The sequence below is a fragment of the Ahaetulla prasina genome, chromosome 8 (genome assembly GCF_028640845.1).
Source record: "Ahaetulla prasina isolate Xishuangbanna chromosome 8, ASM2864084v1, whole genome shotgun sequence".
NCBI classification, from domain to species: domain Eukaryota; kingdom Metazoa; phylum Chordata; class Lepidosauria; order Squamata; family Colubridae; genus Ahaetulla; species Ahaetulla prasina.
In genome coordinates, this window is record NC_080546.1 from 81506257 (window position 1) to 81530602 (window position 24346).

Sequence of the window (24346 nt, forward strand, 5' to 3'; positions counted from 1 at the left end):
TCATCCAAAAATTCCTGGTGCCTAGGATGACTGCATGTTGAAATAATTTGCTGAGAAATAGCAAACTTGACACTGGTTATGGTGGGGGGGTGGGGGTGGGGGTGTCACAAGAAAGAAAGAACTCGCTACACTACGACCTCCTAAAGGTTGACTAGAAATAGATCTTCCTCTAGAGCAGCACATGATGCTCCCTTCAGCCTGTTGACGAAGTATTTTGTCATTAAATACTTTGTGTTTTGTGGCTGCTTTAATTAGCCATGCAAGAACAAGGATCAAATGCAACACGTTCTTGAATGGGTTCAGTTCTTTCCGGCTGCACGCAGTGAATTCCCTCTAATCCAGTGGTCACCAACTGGTGGCTTGTGGACCATTGGTGGTCCGTGAGAAATTTTTGGTGGTTATTTGCATTTTTTATATTGCACTAAATCAGGGATCCTGAAACTACGGCCCCTGGGACAGATACGTGCAATGAACGTTTGTATTGCTGCAGAGAGTCTCCCCCTTTGGGATCTTCTTGTTTGAATCAGAGGTGGCAGAAATTCTGACTTGGGGTCTGCATCGGCCTCCTGGTACGGGGCTTTGGGTGAAGGCTGGGGGGCAGAGCTGCTGGTGGCAAAGAGCCAGAGGGCCTCGTTCCAGTGGGACTGCAACATGGCCTGGAACTGGCTGACCATCTCAGCCCGCTGAGCCTCCAGGCGTCGGTACCTGGCCTTGCACTCCCGCAGGTCTTCCCTCTGCTTGAAAAGCCTATGCTCCTAGTCCTCAGTGAGGTGCTTCTGCTGAGCCTCCTTCTCGATCAGATCCAATTTGAACTGAGCTGTTTTGCCAACTCTTTCTCATGGTGGCTGCTTAGCTCCAGAATTGCTTCCTGTTGGGGCCCTAAAGAGCTGCGGCGGGCAGGCGAGGAGTAGCAAGTAGAGGCTGGCAAGGCGCCCCTTGATGTGAGTGACATCGAGTTGGCCACGCCCACCCAGTCACATGACCACCTAGCCACGCCCACCCAGCCGATCATTAGGCGGATCATATTAGTGGTCCACGGGATTTAAAATGATGAATTTAGTGGTCCTTGAAATCCAAAAGGTTGGTGACCCCTGCTCTAATCCATGCAGGGAAAGTAGCTGCCAGTGATACATTGCTATCCACATAATTCACAATAATTGCCCCAATGTTATCTCCATCACTTTGTAGCCAAAGGGCCACAGATGGCATCCGAGCCTGATATTCTAACTCTTAATTGCGGCAGAATTTTATGCTGTGAGTGAGGTGTTTTGCACAAAATTTGGAATTCTTCTCTCCCCCCCCCCTCCAAGTTTTCCAAAAGTGCTTTTTTCAAGAGGCAATTGGACTTTCTGGTTTTTCTTTGAAGATGTTTCACTTCTCATCCAAGACGTTCCTTCAGCTCCTCTGAAGCTTCTCTGAAGTCCAGTCGCTTCTTGAAAAAAAGCACCTTTGGAACAACTATGAGCTAGTTGATTGAGAATCTCCATAGATTTTTTAAAAGTTTCCTATTTCTGAAAACACATACTCTTTGGACAGTAAATGGAAGATGTTTTTTTTTCTTTTTCTCTTTAGGTGTCATTCCATTCCATGGCTTTTCAATGTATGGTAAGTAGCTTGTCATTGCTATCACTAAAATTAAAAACCGTGCATGACAGTTGCATGGGAAGTCACTGAGGTAGGTCAACTCCAGGGGTGAAATCCAGCAGGTTCTGACAGGTTCTGGAGAACCGGTAGTGGAAATTTTGAGCAGTTCGGAAACCGGTAGCGGAAATTTTGAATAGTTCAGAGAACCGGTAGCGGATATTTTGAGCAGTTCGGAGAACCGGTAACGGAAATTTTGAGCAGTTCAGAGAACCGATAGTGGAAATTTTGAGCAGTTTGGTGAACCAGTAGCGGAAATTTTGAATAGTTCGGAAAACCGGTAGTGGAAATTTTGAGCAGTTCGGAGAACCGGTAGCAGAAATTTTGAATAGTTCGGAGAACCGATAGTGGAAATTTTGAGCAGTTCGGAGAACCGGTAGCAGAAATTTTGAATAGTTCGGAGAACTGATAGTGAAAATTTTGAGCAGTTTGGAGAACCGGTAGCGGCAATTTTGAATAGTTCGGAGAACTGGTAGCAGAAATTTTGAGCAGTTTGGAGAACCAGTAGCGGAAATTTTGAATAGTTCGGAGAACCGGCAAATACCACCTCTGGCTGGTCCCAGAGTGGGGAGGGAATGGGGATTTGGCAATATCCTTCCCCTGGAGCGGGATGGGAATGGAGATTTTGCAGTATCCTTCTCTTGCCACACCCATCAAGCAACACCACGCCCACCAAGCCACACCCACAGAACTGATAGTAAAAAATTTGGATTTCATCACTGGTCAACTCCATAGAAAGTTGATGCTTATTTAGTACCTTGATGGTTTCCGAATCATCATCCCCTTATAATGACCCCATAATCCCTTGCGAGGTGGAGTCTGGGCAATTAAATGGAGTTAGCGGAGTGTTTACTGGCCGGATGCCCTTTCTGTTGCCATTGATGATTTCAGAATATGAGTCCCAAATCGTTAAAGCTCAGGAATAATCTTAGACAAGCCGAGTTGAGTGTGTACTTAACAGGATCAACCATCCACAAAGGGAGACCGAACAAAGGCCTAACTGTAATTGATTTGAAGCAAACGTAGAGATATTTTAATAGTGCTTTTGCTCCACTGGATCCCACATTTGGACTATGTGAAATGCTCAGCAAAGCATTGAATAGAATAGAATAGAATAGAATAGAATAGAATAGAATAGAATAGAATAGAATAGAATAGAATAGAATAGAATTTTTTATTGGCCAAGTGTGATTGGCCACAGAAGGAATTTGTCTCCGGTGCATAAGCTCTCAGTGTACATAAAAGAAAAGATACCTTCATCAAGGTACAACATTTACAACACAAATGATGGTCAATATATCAATAGAAATCATAAGGATTGCCAGCAACAAAGTTACATTCGTATAGTCATAAGTGGAAGGAGATGGGTGATGGGAACGATGAGAAGATTAATAGTAGTGCAGATTTAGTAAATAGTTTGACAGTGTTGAGGGAATTAATTGTTTAGCAGAGTGATGGCCTTCGGGAAAAAACTGTTCTTGTGTCTAGTTGTTCTAGTGTGCAGTGCTCTGTAGCGTCGTTTTGAGGGTAGGAGTTGAAACAGTTTATGTCCTGGATGTGAGGGATCTGTAGATATTTTCACGGCCCTCTTCTTGATTCGTGCAGTATACAGGTCCTCAATGGAAGGCAGGTTGGTAACAATTATTTTTTCTGCAGTTCTAATTATCCTCTGAAGTCTGTGTCTTTCTTGTTGGGTTGCAGAACCGAACCAGACAGTTGCCGAGCTTCTTTAAACTATTTAAACTATTTAAATTCTTTAAACTATTTAAAGCAGCTGTGTCCCATGAAAGTGGCAGCTCTTAAAGAGGACTTCTGTCATCTACATGTGACCTCCCTACACACACAGTACTTCTCCAGGGATTGCCAACGAAGTGGCTGTGGACACAGATATATGGGATTAATTGGAAATACTTGCTAAGTAGTGTAGGAGTTTAGCTCCTTTGACGCTTTGAAGAAAGTTGTGTGGCTGACACTAATGTGATTGACAAAAACAGGGCCACGCACACTGAAAGGATTTTAGAAGGGCTAGCAATTCCAGCCTTTGACGTTGTCACGTTGGGAGTTAGTTTTTAAGTATCAGGGCAGGAACAGGTAGTCCTCAACTTATGACCGCCATTGGGAGCAGAGTTTCCACCGCTAAGTAAGGCGGTTGTTACGCGAGTAGTGTCTGATGTCATGACATTTCCTGCCACAATTGTCAAGCACAACACCACAGTTGTTAGGTGAATTACTTGGTTGTTAAGCCATCGTTTTATGCTGGCGTTCATCACGGGTTGCTAACCCCTATTGAGTCATTTTTCGCAAAATTAGCAATAGCGTTCGGACTTATATACCGCTTCACAGTGCTTCACAGCCCCCTCTAAGCGGTTTACAGAGTCCGCCTCTCGCCCCCCCCCCCAACAATCTGGCTCCTCATTTTAACGATCTCGGAAGGATGGAAGGCTGAGTCAACCTTGAGCCAGTGAGAATCGAACTGCTAGCAGTTGGCAGAATTAGCCTGAAATACTGCATTCTAACCACTGCACCACCACGGCCATTATCTGGTCATTCCGATCAATTTTATTTAAAATTCTTTTATTTAAAATGCTTACTTTTGGATTCACGTGACTTATTTCTATTTTGTCACATACTGTGCAAAACGGGCAGTGGTTAGACTGACATGCTTACCTACTTAACCCAACTCATTAACGTTAGTTTTATGGACAATTCTACGTTCTTTCTACAATGAGGCATGTTCAGACGATGTTGTGGATTGCAGATGGGAATCCATCAATATTATGCAGGGTTTCCAGCCATGATTCGTGATTACTCTGTACAGCTAGTCCTCGACTTACAACCACAACAGAGCCCCCCCCGGAACGGACGTTGCTAAGTGAGAACTTGGTTAAGTGAGTTTTGACCCATTTTACGGCTTTCCTTGCCGCGTTTGTTAAGTGAACCACTGCAGTTGTTAAATTAGTAACATGGTTGTTAAGTGAATCTGGATTTCCCCGTTGATTTTGCTCGTCGGAAGGTCGCAAGAGAATGGTTATGTTACTCCAGGACATAAACATGAAGCAGTTGTCGAGTATCTGAAGGTAAATCACACGGCCACGGGAATGCTGCAACGGTCGTAAGTGTGAAAAATGGTCGCAAGTCACTTTTTTCTGTGCCGTGGTAACTTCCAACGGTCAGGTAAAAGAACTGTTGTAAGTCGGGGGCTACCTTTACAGAGATGACTTGGCATTTAAGCTGGCACACATCTGGGAGCAAACACATGTGGGAGAGATGCATGAATAAGACTTTTTTCTCTCTCTGCAGAACTTCCAGAGTGTTGTCCCCGGCAGTTTTTGGAGCCGGACGCTTGGCTAAATTTTAGGGCAAAACGAGCGTGCTTGAATCACGATGGCAGACTAATATTCACTGGAGAATTCAGTTCCACAGGACACGTGTCTTGAGTTCCTCTTTTGATCCGTGCATTTCTTCTCCAGGATCATTAGTGTTCTCTGGATGTTTTGAAGATCGTAAGATGGCTTTCCCTGTCCAGCTGATAGTTGTGTAGGGGCTGTGGTTTGTCACGGTTGTTAAAACAGATACAGATGGTTATAGATTAACCATTAATGCGGCCTGAAAATAGTCCAAAAATGGCCTGAAAACAGTTCAAAAAACACCTGTAAAGCACTGCGAAGAGGTATATAAGTCTATGTGCTATTGCCATTGAAGTACATCTTCCTGAATTTTTAAAATTATTATATAGTACAAGTTATTATTATTTTTTCCTTTGCTAACTAGTGGTTTTTTGTTTGTTTGTTTTTTACGTCTTTAGTTGCTCCTCTTTGTTTTCTGTACAATGAGCCCTCCAAGCTGTATCAGATATTTCGTGAAATATATGTGCGTTACTTCTTCAGACTTCACTCCATTTCTTCTCACTCTTCCGTAAGTTGGCTTGTAATGCATAATTGCAATGCCCTGAATAACACCCTATAATTAAAGAAAAAATAGAACTTGCTTGATGGAAATGTCCTTGGCCATCCATGGTCCATCCAGGCCAACTGAAACTGTTAACTCACCCAAAGTTTCCTCATGGAGAATCTTCATTTAATTCTCCTTTGGAGTGCTTTTTTCTAGGAATGCAGGAAAAAAAAACACGCCTGAAGTTTTAATTTTGGCATCAAACGTAAAGCAATATAGGTTAATTCTCGACTAAACGACTACAGTTAAGCCCGGAATTTAAATTTCCATTAAGTGAGATGGTTGTTAACTGAGTTTCCCTGTCAGGCCTGGAAGCCATCTTTTTCATTGGATCTTTAGGCCTGCTGCATTTACTGCTGCGGGAAACTGGGAGGGCGGATTGTATGGAGCCAGGGTGATATGTAGTCATAATAACATTCCTTTCTCGGAGAGTCAAGGACATCTTGCCCTGCACCTGGAGGGCTGGAGCTGGGAGGCATCTCCAGTTGGGAAGGTGCTTGGATTGGACCATGTGATGGACATGTGGGTGTTGGGCTGGGACTTGGACTTTCCTTTGGGTGGGGAAAACCTGGAAGCTTTCAGATTCGGGTTTTCCCCGATGTGCCGATATGACATCTCTAATAAAGTGGAACTTTGAGGAAACTCGGAGTTTTCTTTCATTGGGGGTGTTACTTGGAACCCTGACATTCCCCCTATTTTACAACCTTTTATTGCCACCACTGTTAAGTGAAACATTGCTGTTGTTAAATGACTCCTGTGGCTGTTAAGAAAAATCCAGCCCCTGAATTTTGGGATGCTGTATTGGTCGTTAAGTGTGAAAACTGGTTCAGAAGTCACCTTTTTTCAGTGCTCTGGTAACTTCAGACAGTCACTGAATGAATGTTTTTGAGTTCTACTGTAATTGTACCTAAAGCAAGTCCTGCCAGAACAGTTTTAAGCTTTCCAGCAAAATTGCTGTTGTCACAGGCTTGCAAATGATTTCTTACAACATGCGAATACAGTCTGATTATCAATGCTTTCAAAATGAAACCAGCTTTTATGTATATTGCATATTTCTAGTGTTTTAAAACACTAGAAATGTACTTTGAGAGATGTACTTTGAGGATGTCTGGTTTTTTTTTTCTTTTTATCCTTCCTTATTTAAAAGGGGATCGTCTCACTATGTCTGCTGTTTGAGAATCTCCTCCAGAGCCATCTCCCACAGCTGTTCTATCATCTTCGAGAAATTGGAGCGCAGCCGTAAGTTCCGTTTTTTAAAGTGAAACATAAATATATTAATTTGAGGCACGTAGACTTGGCTTGACTTCTTTTCCTTCTTTTCATCTTTTAAAAGATCCTACATCTGGTTACACCAGTGCAGGAGAAGACCTGAATTCTAGTTTTGTAAGACACGTTGGCCAACTTTCTCCATGCCATACCACGCAATGATATCATTTCCTTTTTTCAAAATTTAGCTAAACACCCCAAACGTTTACATTTTGCCCCGTAGGGTTTCCTGCCTAAGCAGGGGGTTGGACTAGAAGACCTCCAAGGTCCCTTCGAGCTCTGTTATTCTATTCTGTTCTGTTCTGTTCTGTTCTGTTCTGTTCTCTTCTGTTTTATTCTTCATTCCATTATTCTATTCTATTCTATTCTATTCTATTCTATTCTATTCTATTCTATTCTATTCTATTCTATTCTATTCTATTCTATTCTATTCTATTCTATTCTATTCTTCATTCCATTATTCTATTCTATTCTATTCTATTCTATTCTATTCTATTCTATTCTATTCTTCATTCCATTATTCTATTCTATTCTATTCTATTCTATCCTATTCTTCATTCCATTATTCTGTTCTGTTCTGTTCTATTCTATTCTATTCTATTCTATTCTATTCTATTCTATTCTATTCTATTCTATTCTATTCTATTCTATTCTATTCCCTTTGATTTAAGGTTTTTTTTAATTGTCTCTAACAAGCATACCCTCTTCTTCCAAGTGATGATTTTACTGGTCTCAATACTGGATTATTCAGCACAAAATGTCTGAACTTCTGAAGGTGTGATGTGTTAGCACGATGATCCTCTTCAAAAACAATACAGCTTTTGCGTCTTTAACGTCTTTAAGCTGATAGACCAAATCCTCTGACTAAGGATAAGTTGCAAGAAAAAAGTATTATAAGAGATTTATTGCTTTAAAAAGGCCCCTTAAAATCCATCTTTGAATGCCAGGTGGGACTTATCTCTGAAAAACCTGAAACTTTCTGCTTTAAGGCATCTGTCCAAAGTTATAAAAGAAGCAATGGGTAGGAAGATCATTAAAGGGAGATCCAGCCTAGAACTAAGGAGAAATTTCTTGACAGTGAGAAAAATTAATCAGTGGAACGAGTTAGCGGCAGAAGTTGTGAGTGCTCCAACACTGAAGGTTTTTAAGAAGAGATTGGGCAGCCATTTCTCTGAAATGGTACAGGGCTGTGATGGCGAATCTATGGCAGAGCCCTCTCTGCGGGCACGCCAGCCGTCGCCCCAGCCCAGCTCCACCATGCATGCACACACGCCTCCCGCTGGCCAGCTGGTCTTCGGGTCTCTACCGTGCATGTGCCTGGGGGAGGCATGCGCGGCGGACACTCGCATTGTATTTTGGGGGTTCGCGCGTGTGTCATCCCCATGCCCCGTTTTGGGCCTGGAAGGCCTTCTGCACCAACCTGGAAGCCAAAACGGGACCCTGGGGGGGGGCGCATGTGCAGGGGGTGGGGGTGCTCATATTGCATTTTGGGGGTTCGTGCACGTGCGCGTGCATTCAAACATGCATGTGCGTGCTTTGGGCACTCGGCACCAAAAAGGTTAACCATCACCGGTATAGGGTCTCCTGCTTAATTTGGGGGTTGGACTAGAAGATCTCCAAGGTCCGTTCCAATCCTATGGGGTCTTTATTCTGTGATGTTCCAAATACCCACATATACATTTCACTCCAGGGATGGTATTCACGTACCTTCACTACCGGTTCGCAAATGTGAGGACACGCGCCTCCTCCACGCATGCGCAGCGGGTCAAAACAGGATGTGATGACGTCTGGGCGGATGGGCGGAGCCTCCCGCTGCCGGCACTACCAGATCACACGATCCGGATAGAGCCGGCTGAATTTCACCACGGGTTTACTCTCATTTCTAGTACACGTTCTACCTTTTAGCAAACTAGAGGAGAAATTTCTTGACGGTGAGAACAATTAATTAGTGGAACGAGTTAGCTGCAGAAGTTTGCTCCAACCCTGGAGGCTTTTCAGAAGAGATTGGATAACCGTTTGTCTGAAGCGGTGTAGGGTCTCCTGCTTGATTTGGGGGTTGGACTAGAAGACCTCCAAGGTCCCTTCCAACTCTGTTATTCTGTGTTTTTAGAACCAAGAATTGAATTTTTTTGTTTTGTTTAGAATTCTTTTGTTTGGCATGAGATAATCCAGTCAGCTTTAAGAAGCTGGGAGGAAGTACATCTTGAATTAGTCAGCTGGAACTCAAATACATCAAGTGAACTCTAATGTTTATAACATAATAACAGAGTTGGAAGGGACCTTGGAGGTCTTCTAGTCCAACCCCCTGCCCAGGCAGGCAACCCTACACCATTTCAGACAAATGGTTATCCAACATTTTCTTAAAAATTTCCAGTGTTGGAGCATTTACAACTTCTGCAGGCAAGTTGTTCCACTCATTGATTGTTCTAACTGTCAGGAAATTTCTCCTTAGTTCTAAGTTGCTTCTCTCCTTGATTAGTTTCCAACCATTACTTCTTGTTCTACCCTCAGGTGCTTTGGAGAATAGCTTCACTCCCTCTTCTTTGTGGCAACCCCCTGAGATAGTGGAACACTGCTATCATGTCTTCCCTAGTCCTTCTTTTCATTAAACTAGACATACCCAGTTCCTGCAACAGTTCTTCGTATGTTTTAGCCTCCAGTCCCCTAATCATCTTTGTTGCTCTTCTCTGCACTCTTTCTAGAGTCTCAACATTATTTTTACATCGTGGCGACCAAAACTGAATGCAATATTCCAAGTGTGGCCTTACCAAGGCATTATAAAGTGGCACTAACACTTCACGTGATCTTGATTCTATCCCTCTGTTTATGCAGCCCAGAACTGTGTTGACTTTTTTGGCAGCTGCTGCACACTGCTGGCTCATATCTAAATGGTTGTCCACTAGGACTCCAAGATCCCTCTCACAGTTACTACTATCGAGCAAGGTACCACATATACGGTACCTGTGCATTTTGGTTTTTTGCCTAAATGTTTTTTTCTTTTTTGCCTAAATTCAAAGAATAGCTTTTTATTAGGATGGAGAAATCTATATAAAAGTATACAAGCCGTAGCAAAGCTACGGAAGCAATACGTCTAAGAAGAGTAAAAAAAATAATAAAATAAAACGGTGTGTTTTTCACTGTTTTGCAGGCTAAGAATATCCTTCAAATGGATGGTCCGAGCGTTCTCTGGGTACTTGGCTACCGATCAGCTGCTGTTTTTGTGGGACAGAATTTTGGGATACAACACTCTGGAAATCCTGGCTGGTAACGTGTTAAGGAGATGGGAATTCTTACTGTCTGTAGAAGGGAAATTCCAAATTTTTGTAAATGGAACAGAACAAAAGTTTGTCGAGGCTTGCGTTGCTTACAGCATGAATAAAAAATGTTGTTCTGTCCCCCTCACCTCAGTCTGAGCGATGACTTAATTAGCCGGCAACTATCAGCTCTGGCAGTAAACTAGCGAGCATCTGCGAAGTGACTCTGTTATCTCCCTTGATGCCGATGTGTCACCCAGGAACAAACAGTACTTCAGCTCTAGTTAAACAGTTGATTTTCTTGCCACGAAGTGGTATAGCAGCCCTTGCTGCCTTTTATATCCTGTGGGGTGTGGCTCCATGACTCAGCACTTCCTAGGCCTGCCCCACCCCTGCTTCTGTTGTTCCCGCCTCTCCTGCCTACGAAACCTAGAGTCCAGCCAGGCCTGATTGCCATCAGCCGGGTCTGGAGGCGTGGCCTGGGTGGGGGGAAGAGTCAGGGGACGGAGGCCTCATTATCTCCTCCACCTGGCCTGCCTCTGGCTCCTGGAGCTGAGCCAGGGAAGCCAGTGCTCCAGAGGTAAGTCCTGATGGCCTTCCCCCTCACTTTCCAAATCACTTTCTGGCAGGAGGCCCAGCTCGGGGGGCGCAGACACAACAGGTGTGCTCCCTGGGAGGGGAAAAAAAACCCATATTGGTCCCCTTGGTAGGCAGTGGCGAAACACTGGGGGTTTTTTTGTGGAAGGGGAGGAGTCGTGAAGTGGAATCAAATGGAAAGAACAAGAACCTTTTGATACCTTTTGCCCTGCCGTTTCCATCCAGGGAGGGGGGGAAAAAAGGCAAAGAGCCAACTCATGTGAGAAATTGCTTTATTGAGCGGGCGGATTTTCTTCAGCCCCAGCAGAAATCTGGAAATTGCTGCTTAGATGAATCCGGGCGTCTTATCATCGTTGTGATTAAGCAGGCTTTCTGCAATTCAAACCACAATGGCTTGGTTTGCAGGAGCTCTGGAAATTTCGGCAGAGTCAAAAGGAGCCGTTTGTTGATTGACGGACTTCTACTATCTCAGCTGCTTTTGCCAAAAGTTATTGCATAGCGTCATACCAAATTAGCATTAATGAACCACTGAATTGTCCTTCCTCCCTCCCTCCCTCCCTCTTTTTCCTTCCTTCCTTCCTTCCTTCCTTCCTTCCTTCCTTCCTTCCTTCCTTCCTTCCTTCCTTCCTTCCTTCCCTCTCTCCCTCCCTCCCTCTTCCTCTCCCTCCTCTCCCTCCCTTTCTTTCTCTCTCCCTCCCCCTTTTTCCTTCTTCCTTCCTTCCTTTCTTTCCTTCCTTCTTCCCACCCTCCCACCTTTCTTCCCTCCCACCCTCTCCTTTTCCTTCTTCCTCCTCCCTCTCTCCTATTTCTTTCTTTCCTTCCTCTCTCCTCCCTTTTCCTTCCTTTCTCTCCCTTCCTTCCTCCTCCTCCCACCCTCCTTTTCTTTCCTTCCTTCCTCTCCTTCCTCCTCTCCCTTTTCCTTCTTTCCTTCCTTCCTCCCTCCCTTTCTCTCTCCCCTTCCTCCCTTCCTCCCTTTCCCTCTCCTTTTCCTTCTTTCCTTCCTTCCTCCCTTCCTTCTATTTCTTTCCTCCTCCTTCCTCTCTTTCTCCTTCCTTCCCCCCTCCCCTCTCTCCCTCCCTCCTTCCTTCCTTCCTCCTCCTCCTCTCCTCCTTCCTTCCTTTCTCCTCCTCCCTCCCTCCTCCCTTCCTTCCTCTCCTCCTCCCTTTTCCTTCCTCCCTCCCTCCCCACTCCTCTCTTCATCCCTCTCCTCCTTCCTCTCTCTTTTCTTCCTCCTCCTCCCTCTCTCCTCCTCCTTTCTCTCTCCTCCTCCCTCTCCCTTTTCTTCTTTACTCCCTCCCTCCCTCCTTCCCTCTCCCTTCCTCTTCCTCTCCCTCCCTCTCCCTTTTTCCTTCCTTCCTCCCTCCCCCTCCCTCTCTCCATCCCTCTCCCCCCTTCCCTCTCTCTTTTTCTTTCCTCCCTCCCTCCCTTCCTCTCCCTCCGTCCCTCTCCTTTTCCTTCCTTTCTCCCTCCTCCTCCCTCTCCCCACCCTCCACCTCCCTTCCTTCCTCTCCCTCCCCGTTTTCCTTCCGTCCTCCCTCCCTCCTCTCTTCATCCCTCTCCTCCTTCCTCTCCTTCCTCTTCCTCTCCTCTCCCTTTTCCTTCCTTCCTCCCTCCCTCCCTCTCTCCATCCTCTCCTCCTTCCTCTCTCTTTTCTTTCCTCCCTCCTCCTTCTCTCCCTCCCTCCCTCTCCCTTTTTCCTTCCTTCCTCCCTCCCCCTCCCTCTCTCCATCCCTCTCCCTCCTTCCCTCTCTCTTTTTCTTTCCTCCCTCCCTCCCTTTCTCTCCCTCCGTCCCTCTCCCTTTTTCCTTCCTTTCTCCCTCCCTCCTCCCTCTCCCCACCCTCCACCTCCCTTCCTTCCTCTCCCTCCCCGTTTTCCTTCCGTCCTCCCTCCCTCCTCTCTTCATCCCTCTCCTCCTTCCTCTCCTTCCTCTTCCTCTCCTCTCCCTTTTCCTTCCTTCCTCCCTCCCTCCCTCTCTCCATCCTCTCCTCCTTCCTCTCTCTTTTCTTTCCTCCCTCCTCCTTCTCTCCCTCCGTCCCTCTCCCTTTTCCTTCCTTTCTCCCTCCTCCTCCTCCTCCCTCCCTCCTCCTCCTTTTCCTTCCTTTCTCCCTCCTCCTTTTCCTTCCGTCCTCCTCTCCTCCTCTCTTCATCCTCTCCTCCTTCCTCTCTTTTCTTTCCTCCTCCCTCCCTCTCTCCCTCCCTCCCTTCTCTCCCTCCCTCTCCCTCTCCCTTTTCTTCTTTCCTCCTCCTCCTTCCCTCCCTCTCCCTTCCTTCCTCTTCTCTCCCTCCCTCTCCCTTTTTCCTTCCTTCCTCCTCCCTCCCTCTCTCCATCCCTCTCCCTCCTTCCCTCTCTCTTTTTCTTTCCTCCCTCCCTCCCTTTCTCTCCCTCCGTCCCTCTCCCTTTTTCCTTCCTCCCTCCCTCCCTCCTCCCTCTCCCCCACCCTCCATCTCCCTTCCTTCCTCTCCCTCCCCCGTTTTCCTTCCTTCCTCTCCCTCCCTCCGCACAGTCAGTGGTTCATTTCTGCTAATTTGGTGTAGGTGCGTTTGTGTCTATGTGTGCGTATAGATAGATAGATATTCCGCATAAACAATTGAGGGGAGTGCTATTGCTTTTGCCATTTTATTTGTTTTACTATTGGTTTAGCGAGAGATTACCGGTTAGGACACCATCCATTCGGGGGTTTATTCATATCTATTTTTCGTTCTTCAGTAGGAAGGCTTAGCACTCGCTTCTCAGCCCTGCGGATGTTAACTTCGGGTAAATCATACCTAGCATTCATTGTGAGCCAATCAAATCCTTCTGTTGCAAGTTCTTTTTTATATTGAAGAGTGGGACTGCCCCCCCGCTATCTCCCCCTTCCCCCCCACCCCCGTTCTCTTTTTGTCTCAAAATAGGGGCAGTGGGATAACGGGCATCAAGGCAATCCACGGGACCAGCCCTTAACCAAATTAAACGAGCAGGCAAATGCGTGGGTAGAACTTGTAAGCCAAATGCCGCGACCTGCTTTGGAGACAACTCTGGTTATACGTGCCCTGATGGATGTTGAAACTCTCCTTTCTTTTCTTTTTTTAAAAAAGTTTTTTTTATTTTGAAGGCATTAAAACACAAGACAAACATACAACATTTATGTACATATCACTGTTTCTTATCAGCTATTCAAAGCGGTCCTTTCTTATTATTTATACATCTTTGAATTCTACCTTATTCTGCTTTTCATCTACATTTTACCCTGTTGTTCAATTTTCATTATCTTTCCTATTTTCCAACCATTCCTACCATTCCTACACCAGACCTTATAATATTCTGTATCCTTTTTTTCTTTGATTTCTTTTGCCAGCTTATCCATCCCTGCACATTCTAGGATTTTCTTAATTAAATCTTCTTCTGTTGGTGGGTTCTCCTTCTTCCAGTTTTGCGCGTAAGCTCTACGTGCTGCTGTTAATGTGTGTAGTATTAAGTATTGTGTATCACTTGTATAGTTTTCTGTTGGGATCCCTAATAAGAATTGTTCTGGCTCTCCCTTTATTGATTCCTATTGAAACTCTCTGTTGTGTCTTGTTCGCTGTCACAGCAGCCGGGGCCTTCTTATCTACTCCCGAACACGGAGGAATGTATGCCTCCCGGCCCCAGTCCTGGCTCCATGCCCAGACAAGCTGAAGAGGAGGGGGCACCTCCCGGTCCCAGCCCTGGCTCCATGCCCAAGCAGGCTGCAGAGGAGGGAGCATCCCCCGGCCCCAGCCTTGGCTCCATGCCCAGGCAAACGGAGCAGCTAGACCCCTCCCCCTCCTCCACTGCATGTGAGCCTGAGGAAAGTTTATTTCCAACAGCTGCTGATTGGAGTGACCCTCGCATCAGAAGACTGGATAGGCGGAGGCAACAGAAGGAAGGGAGGGGCAGGCCTGGATAAGTGCTGAGTCATGGAGCCACACCCCATGGCCTATATAAAGGATCTGCTTTCTGGCAGTCTCTGAGTCAGGCAAAGTCTAAACATATCTTGCTGAAGTCACTTTCTGGTCTCCTGCCTGCTCTGAGGACTTTGCTAGGACTTTGGGCAGAGCTGCAGAGGCAAGCCTGATTCGGATTTCCCTGACCCGGCCGTCAGCGGAGGAGTGGGACACGACACTCTCCTTTCAATACCTTCCCATTGCTTTTGTTCGGCTCTCACAAATCGGCAAGCCAGAAGAATATTGAACGGAGCTCAAGGATAACTAGACCAAAAGTATCGTTAACAACTAATTAGTATGGCCGTCAGTCTAAATGCTGCACATTCTTTTTTTTTTTCTTCTCCCCCACTCACAGTCCTGGCAGCTGCTGTGTTTGCTTTCCGAGCCGGGAATCTAATGGAGGTGACATCACTAGCCGCAGCTGAAGTAAGGATAAGTTTCAGTTGTAGAAATATGGAAATAATGTTTGACGTCTTGCCAGCCAGAGTAACTTGAGCTTCACGGGCACATAGCTGTGCGGTGTCAGGTTCTCTGCTGCAATTTTTTTACCCTGGAAGAAGTTCAGGAGATGTTGTGAAAATGGAGATTGCAATTCATGAAAACTCTTTTCAACGGTTGGAAAGAAAACAACAACAAAAAATTAATTTGGGTTGTAAACCTTCAATGTGGTGTGTCCCCCCCGCCCCCAGTTCTGCTCGGAGTTTTCATCCGATTGCAGTCTCCTTTAATAACATCTGCAGAGTCCTGCAAAGAACAGTCAAACGTGGCTGAAAGAGAATGCCACAAATAAGCTTACTGTAGCTATTTTTGTTTTCAGTAATATTTTGTTCTGCCTTCTTTCTGAAAATGCCTATCGCTTTCCATATAAAGCATTGGAGGATTCAGTGAGTTTTCTTCGCAGCTAAGTTATGCTTGGAATTGTGACTTTAGTATAAGTTACATTTATGTTGTATTTCTTCCACATCCATCCTTAACATGAATTTTCTTTCCCCTTTCCCTCCAGCCTTTGTTTTCATCTTCTTACACAACTATTCAGAAACTCCGCTTGAGTAAACAGAACTCCGAAAAATTACCCTTTGTAACAGGGACTGGTCAGTTTGAGAAGTCTATAGCCAAAGCATAACGAAAACAGCTGGCAACAGTACAGTAACCAGCATTTCGTTTCGACAGCTATTCTATTATTTTTCCATTATTTACTTTGAGTAGCCTCTTGGTAGGGGGGAAAAAAAAACCCAAATAAATGAAATAATAAATAGCATTTATCTCTTTAAAAGAGGCACTAGGAAATTAGTCTTGCATTGGAACGTTAACTCCGAAAAAATTCATAGCTGTTTACTTAAGAATACTGTAAACCAAAATAAATTCATTGAAAACAATCCAAATAATGATAAAAGAGAACAGAAATGTTAGAGTGGGTGTCGTGCAGGGGTGTCAAACTCAAGGCCCGCGGGTCAGATCCAGCCCTCGGGGTGCTTAGATCTGGCCTGCAGGGCAGTGGTGAAATTCACGGGTTTTTTTTACTACCGGTTGTGTGGGCCTGGCTTTGTGGGCGTGGTGTGGCTTGGTTGGCATGGCAGGGGAAGGATACTGCAAAATCTCCATGCCCACCTCACTCTGGGACCAGCCAGAGGTGGTATTTGCCGGCTTTCCAAACTACTCAAAATTTCCCCTACCAGTTCTCCAGAACCTGTCAGAACCTGCTGGATTTCACCCCTGCTGCGTGGCCTCCTGGAAACAGCAAAGGACCAGCCTACGGTGCCTCTGCTAGCAAAAGTGGAGCTGAAAACGGCCAAAAAAATGGCCAAAAAACAGACATGCATGCTCCCACCAGCTGGTCTTTGGGTTTCTAGCCCACGCACATGCACGCACATTCCGGTTTGGGCATTCGGTGTGGAAAAGATTCCCCATCACTGTCCTAGACAATCCTGCACACCCTGGTCAAGAATCGCTTATATGCCATGTCCTGGGTAGAAGGAAGTGAACTTCCAATAATTTTCTTTTGCTGTCCTCACCACTCAATGCACAGCCTTCCTGTTTGACCCAGTAATACTTCTAGCATCATTCTCTTAAGTTGATAGCGTCAAGCCACGGGATAAAGTGTTATTTTCAAGTAAGATTTTTTTTTTTAAAAAAAAGAAGTAATAAAAATACTGTTTTGAAAATGAAAGGGCACGAGTTGAAGCCTAATTAATACCACACTTAAAAGACTTATAATTTAACCCAAGCTGGATAAGGATTCTTAACACACAATTATTTTTAGATACAAGGTGAAATTTTAGACTCCCTTCAGCATCAGTGAGGCCACGCATATTAGAACGAAGTCTAAATCCCAAAATAAAATTTAAAAAATTCTGTTTACTTGCTCACAGCCTGTGTTCAGCCTCTTTTTCAATGAACTTGGAAGTTTAACCTCAATCAAAATGAAAGGCTTTTCAGTAAACACAAAGGTGCTTTTTTCAAAACTCAATTGGACTTGAAGACGTTTTGCTTCTCACCCAAGAAGCTTCTTCAGTTCTGACTGAATGGTGGAGGATGGAAGGATTTATATTCCTTGCAGTCATCTGGTCATCTGAGAGCTGTTGAGGCCACTTGGAGGTTTAACTGCACCCTCAAGGTCACTGTTGTGACCCAGGCTCAAGTAGGTATTATTAAACGCAATCAGTTTGAAAACAGACTTTATTAGAACAGATGAGAATTAAATTCAGTCTCAGTGTAATCCAAACTAATTCAAAACAAATTCTTCATAACACAATTCTTCAGTCTTATCACCAACCTTGGTCTAATTAGGCAAACTGCCAAAGGCTTTTCTTGGCAAAAGTTCAGAAGCAGAAGATGCCGACAAGAAATAAATGCAGCAAGAGAAGAAACAAGTCTATCAATGTTGTTTTCCGACAAAGAGCCCAAGAGCCATTGCTGGTCTTTTAAGCCTTATGGGAGGGGCCAATCATTTCTTGTCCCTACTCCCGAATTGTCCTTTTTGCTTTAGCTGCTTTTACTTTCTGGCAGCTCCTCTCATGCGTGCATTAGGAACAGGTTCCTCCTGTTCCTCTGCCTCACTACTGTCAGCCTCTGGAGGCTCTGGAGTCCACACCTCACTCTCCGATGGCCCTGGCCCCACCTCTGCCTCTGATGCAGAGCTCTCATCTGGGCCTTCCCCAGCCTCCAGAACTGGCCCATGTTCTTCCTCAACCTCATGCTATCTGACTCCGCTGCCAGCTCCGCAGGCTGCTGGCGGACCACAACAGTCACCTGCAAATGGGTGTCGGTACTCAGGTGACCCTGAAGGCACAGATAAACTTCCAAGTGGCCTCAGTGACCCTCAGAAAGAGTGCTAACAACCAGACTATAAAACCAGGAATAAAACCTTCCATCATTCAAATCATTCAATCAGAACTGAAGAAGCTTCTTGGGTGAGAAGCAAAACATCTTCAAGGAAAAGCAAAAGTCCAGTTGCCCTTTGAGGCAGCCATGACCTGGATGTCTGAGAATCTCCACGGACGCTTTTTAGTCCTAATCAAAGCAGAAAATGACCATGTGCATTTATGAATGAAGACGTTAACTCGTTTCTTTTGCTGTCCTCACCACTCAGTGCACAGCCTTCCTGTTTGAACCAGTAATACTTTTAGCATCATTCTCTTAAGTTGGTAGCGTCAAGCCACGGGATAAAGTGTTATTTTCAAGTAAGATTTTTTTTTTAAAAAAAAAGAAGAAGTAATAGGAAATAATATAATTTTCAGGATTATATTTTCCTAAATACTTTCAGGAAATAATATAATTTTCCCCCTTTTCTTTTCAGGCCGTCCTTGCTGATCTTTCAACTCTGAAAGTTATGCCTCTTCTTCAGATCTTCCTCTTCGCCACTGGCTCTTCGTAACCCTCCAAAGCCACAGGGCTGCTCTGCTAGTAGACTTTCAACGGATGCTGATAATAAGTCATGCAACCCTTTCACCCAATTAACGATTTAACAGTTAACGGTTTTGCAAAGAATTGAATATGCAGCTCTTGCCTGCTAACCTCGCCAAACGCTGTTACGTATCCCTTTTTCACTGCTTCTTGCTGTTGTATTTTAGTCAAGCTGCAATACCTGGATGAAGTGCAAATCAAAAAGGGAAATTTTTTTTTCTTTAATGCATGCAGTATTAAGTGCAAGACGAAAGGGGAAAATCTATTAACTCTAGATCTCAGTGCTGCTTTTGTGCCATAAAGGTGGGAAGTAATTCACCTCCCCCCCACCCCAGTAAATTATAATCTGTCATCGAGTCAAAGAATGGAGTGGTGTGGTGGCCTAGAGGTGGAGCTCTTGCCTCACAATCAGGAGGCTCTGAGTTCGATCCTAGGTAGAGGCAGATATTTCACACTCTGGGCACATTGAGAATATATCTGCTGAACACAACTCCGCACTGGCAACAGGAAAGGTATCCGGCCATTCAAACACACTGCTAGCTCTCTTCTGTTGCCCGGACTCTACCTCACAAGGGATTATGGGGTCGTTAAAAGATGACGATGATGATCCAGTCAAAGAATATTTCACCTTATACTTTGTCTGCAATACTTGAAGAACAGTATATGTAATATTTAATGTTTTCCAAATTGAATGATTGTGCAAAATGGGAGCAATGCTTCCTTCTAACGCCCTCTGGATTATTTCTGGGGAACTGAGCGGTTTGTTTTAGTCAACTGGAGGCTCATAGAGTTATTCCATGTTTCCCCGAAAATATGACCTACCCAGAAAATAAGTCCTAGCCTGATTGTTACACGTGAGCCCAATATAAGCCCTACCCCCAAAAAAATTAAGCCCTAATTAAGTCCCCGTCCACTCCAGGGTGCAAGGGTAAAAATGAAGCTACAGTGGGGATGGGGGTGGTGGAGCTGGAGGAGGGCCTCTGTGGCTCAGACTGGTAAGACAGTCTGTTATTAACAGCAGCTGCTTGCAAGTACTGCAGGTTCAACCCCACCAGGCCCAAGGTTGACTCAGCCTTCCATCCTTTATAAGGTAGGTAAAATGAGGACCCAGATTGTTGGGGGCAATAAGTTGACTTCGTATATAATATACAAATGGATGAAGACTATTGCTTGACATAGTGTAAGCTGCCCTGAGTTTTCGGAGAAGGGCGGGATATAAATGCAAATAAAAAAACAACAACTACTGACCTTCAGACAATTGCAGCCACGCCTCGCACACCCCGACACTTGCCTTGCCGGCCCATTTCTTCTGCAGCCGGCACGGCTTTCTTGAAGGCCTCTGCAGCCAATAACAGAGCTCTGGATCAGCTGCAGAGGCCTTCAGGAAAGCCTTGCTGGCCACAGAAGAAGTTCCTGAAGGCTCTGACAGTGAAAAGGAGGCCAGGGGGCGACGCACGCAAGTGAGGTGAGTCAGTGGGAGACACCCCCTCCCTGAAAATAAGACCTGGTGCCTTTTTTGGTGGCAAAAAACAAACAAACAATATATAAGACAGGGTCTTATTTTCAGGAAAACACTGGTAGAAAACTGCAAACGATGTGATAAAAGCGCTGTTGTGACTCCAGTAGGCCATAGGAAATTCAGTCAGTGTAGAAACACATAAACTTTATTCGAACAGCTGAGAATTACTTCATTCTCAGCGTAGTCCAACTAAATTAAAGCAAATTCCTCCCAACACTATTCCTCAGTCCTATCGCCAACCTTCGTCCAATTAGGCAAACTGCCAAAGGCCTTTCTTGGCAAAAGTTCAGAAGACGAAGCTGTCAACATTGTTTTCCGGCTAAGCCCAAACACTGTTGCTGGTCTTTTAAGCCTTACGGGAGGGGCCAATCATCTCTTGGCCCTACTCCCGAGTCGTCCTCTTTGCTTGAGCTGCTCTTGCCTTCTGGCAACTCTTCTCATGCGTGCATTAGGAACAGGCTCCTCCTGTTTCTCTGCCTCACTACTGTCAGCCTTTGGAGGCTCCGGAGTCCGCACATCACTCTCCGATGGCCCTGGCCCCACCTCTGCCTCCGACGCAGAGCCCTCATCCGGGCCTTCCCCAGCCTCCAGGACTGGCCCATGTTCTTCCTCAGCCTCATCGCTGTCCGACTCAGTTGCCAGCTCCGCAGGCTGCTGGCAGACTGCAACAGGCGCGCATGAGACACATTTAAGAGCAAGCATCAAGAGTTGCAGAGATAGATTTTTTTTTTTTTGCAAGCTTAAAAGTCAGCGAAACCTGTTTTTATTCTTGGGAAAATGAAATTAGCGCAAAAAGACTTGGAAGGGCGATAGGCCTCCTGACAGATCCTCCGTTCCCTAAACGCCGTTGACTAAATGCAATGGAGTCCTTGCCTCACGCTTGCTCCCGACTCTGCCAGGAAAAGACACGTGTGTCCAGGCACCTGCTTTCTCCAGGATCTGTTGAAGCCTGTCTTAAGCAAGAGCCAAAACAGTTGCCTGTAGCAACAACCCTCCCCCCCTTCCCCTTTTCTCAACCCCAGCAGGTCTTGTGAAGCTGAATGTGCTGCCTCGGCTGGTTTCCGCAGGCGTCTTGGTCCAAGATCTTGCGTATCAATTGGCCGTGTTGAAGCTCATATTCCTGAGCGATGGAAGCCATGTAACCGCTCTTGGGATAGATAATCTTTCAACTGGCGATGAGTCGGGGTTTTTTTCCCCTTTTTCTCCGGGGATTCCTGTAAGCCGCCCTAAAAGCCGAATCGATTGCTAGATTATTCTGATTTAACCACATATACAAGCTGTCAGCCAAGATTGGATATCTAGACATTGCGCACGGTAATTGATTTGCATGTTGCTTTCAGCCAGTTTGCGTGTTCCTTCGGTTCACCGAAGGAAAGCAGTTCGGAGGGCTTTAAAAGCAGGAGAATTAAAATGGAAGGAAGATTGCCTTCCCTTCTTTCTTGTTTGTGTCGGACATAGTATTCAAATCTTTTTTTTTTTTTCATTTTTAAGTTAAACACTATTGGGATTCAGTCGGATTTGGTTACAACTGTTCGATGGGACCCTTAAAATACACTTTTTTTACAGACTTGCAGGGACAGTGTGTGTAGCTGATCCTGTTGTGTTAGAATACATTTTTGGAGATCTTTTTTTTTTTTTAATTGAAAAAGTTTCACAAAATTTTTCGCTCCCTTTGCCCCCTCCCCCTCCCTTCACAAACCCCCCCCCCCGACTTCCCGGAACAAACACAAGGTATAGTAAAATTAAAACATATACTAAAAATTTTTCCTTCTTGGAGATCTTGATGTCACGAAAGCTTTACAAAAAATAATTTCAAATCCAAATTATTATTTGTTTGTTTGTTTATTTATTTGTTTCTCCAGGACATGGAAGATAGTGGGGACTCTGATCTTACAAGTAGCTATTTTGTGAAAGTACGTTATATCTAAAGATCAAATTGGAGAATTTAACATGTTTTATTTATTTATTCTATTGAAGATGGTTTCTTTAAAGGCGTTTCCTTTGCAATTCACACCGGAGTTTAATTCTTTCTCTTAATCCAAAATAAAAATTGCAAACTTTCCTCATGAATCTGTTGGCTATAAATCTGTTAAGGTCAGGTGGGAAAGATCAGGTCTACACATGAAGCTCCAATTAAACTGATTCATTTCTAGTCATGCCTACGCACAGGAATCTTCTCTATTAAGAGAATACATTCGCTATGGCCGTGATGGCGAACCTGTGGCGAGCGTGCCAGAGGTGGCATGCAGAGCCCTCCCTGTGGGCACGCGCGCTATTGCCACCTGCTCTTCTGGTTTCTGGTGAGCGCATGCACGCTGGCCAGCTAGTCTTCGCGCATGCCGGAGCACCGGAAACCTGAAGACCAGCTGGCTGGCATGCATGCGCACGCTGGAAACCCAAAGATCAGCTGGCCGGCACGTGCATGCGTATCCATGCGCGTGCACGCACGGCATTCCAGTTTAAAAAGGTTTGCCGTAACTCTGCTAAGGGTTAGAGAAGGGTCAATGGGATTCAAGGAAAGTTGGACTTAGTTCACTTGCGGAGACATAGGGATCCTAGGCTGATTCCTCTTTTAAATGCCACCCCCAGGTTCTTCCCTGTCTTCTCTTACACTTACCGTATTTTTCGGAGTATAAGACGCACCTTTTCCCCCCCTTAAAAGGGGGTGAAAATTTGGGTACATCTTATACACTGAATGTAGCCCCTCCCACCCATTGGCCCACACCCTTTGGCCTCTGCCTCCCAGCAATTTACCTCCTTGCAGCAAGCATCAAGAAGAAACAGCCCATTTCAGCTTCAGCACAGCCTGATTAGTGCAAGCTGATCGGCCTCCCGACTCTCAGCTGTTTCAGGCTGCAGGGATTGCCACAGCCTATTGCTGGCAGGCCTCTACTGCTTGCTGCAAGGAGGTAAATTGCTGGGAGCAGATTTTTTTTTTCTTGTGCTTATCAAGCTATGCTGAAAACGAGAATGAAAGTAAAGCAGGCTGTTTGCTGTTTGCTGCAACGAGGCGAAATTGCTGGGAGGCACATTTCTTATTCTTGTTTTCCTCACGTCTTCCAATCCGGAGCGTCTTATACTCCGAAAAATACAGTAAATTATTTCCTGTACCTACAATCCTTTCATGAACAATCTTATGGCTGAGAAACAAAACCCCTACCTTTTTATAAGGTTTATAAATTAAACTTTAATTCGTAAAAGTACATTCAAACAAAAATATCAGGTAATCAAGAGAAGTCCTCTGCCTGAACCGTTTCCTCATGCTTTCCCATATTAATTATCATGGGCTGCTCAAGGTAGAAGCCTTTGACAAAACAAATAAAATAATTGACGTTTGCTTCCCCCCTCATTTTAAGCCAGCTGCATCACTTCATTGTTCATTGGTGATCTATAACTACCAGGATGTGCAGAGATCTCTCTAGTCCTTCCCAATTCTCAAACAAGATTTGGGGGGGCTGGTTTTGACCTAGGCCTCCCAAAATTATGAAGCAGGTTCCTCATCTCAATAGAACCTCTTTTATTTAGGTTAAAGAGAAATTCCTTTCCGGCAAAGTCCCGGCAAACAGTCTTTCATGAGATTTCACAACTACAGACCTTTATCAGGCTTGGAGAGCTGCCAGGCCGATACCTTCCAAACGCCAGACTTTTAACAGCAATTACTTGGCAAGAAATAAGGAACAGATCTTCGCCTTTGTGAATTGAACTAATGGTCTGCAAACTCCCCTCCCCTTCTGCTCCTCTTTATTCTCTATGGGAGGGGCTATTCACTGTCCACCTGTGCCTTTACTCCCAAGTCGGCCCTTGTTCCTTTAGCTGTTCCCTTCTCCGGGCAGCTCTGTGCATGTGCACATCAGGAACAGGCTCCAGCTGTTCTTCTGCCCCGCTGATATCCGACTGCAAAGGCAGCTGATAACTGTTGGACGGCCCTGGCCCCATCTCTGCCTCCGACGCAGAGCCCTCATCAGAGCCTTCCCCAGACTCCAGGACTGGCCCATGTTCCTCCCCAACCTTCTCACTGTCTGAGTCTGCCACCAGCTCCGCTGGCGGGCCACAACAGTGGTTGTGGATTTGGGAGACAGTCTTAAACTTGCCGAGTATGGAGATCCCTGCACCAGAGGGACCAGATCTATGAAAGTGAAGATTGTGGTATGTTTAATATCTATGCAGGGGAGACCAACTACAGTGGTATAAATAAACATATCCCTCATCTGCTATACTGTAAAAAGGACTGTAGTGTCGTGTCCCACTCCTCCGCTGACGGCCGGGTCAGGG

At 45.2% G+C, this 24346-nt stretch overlaps 1 protein-coding gene across 4 annotated transcripts in view; it reads left to right on the plus strand.

Moving 5' to 3' along the window:
• TBC1D19 (TBC1 domain family member 19) overlaps positions 1-22136 on the plus strand; it is a 93686-nt gene extending 71550 nt beyond the window's left edge. For 3 of the 4 annotated variants that reach the window (XM_058193409.1, XM_058193411.1, XM_058193412.1), the window contains 6 exons: positions 1573-1605; positions 5447-5556; positions 6740-6831; positions 10007-10122; positions 15008-15078; positions 18449-22136. In XM_058193409.1, coding sequence (XP_058049392.1) covers positions 1573-1605; positions 5447-5556; positions 6740-6831; positions 10007-10122; positions 15008-15078; positions 18449-18526 — 500 coding nt within the window. In that variant the 3' untranslated portion in view covers positions 18527-22136. The remainder of the gene's footprint in view (positions 1-1572; positions 1606-5446; positions 5557-6739; positions 6832-10006; positions 10123-15007; positions 15079-18448) is intronic. The other variant, XM_058193410.1, reaches the window with a different exon arrangement.
• The last annotated feature ends 2210 nt before the right edge of the window (positions 22137-24346 follow it).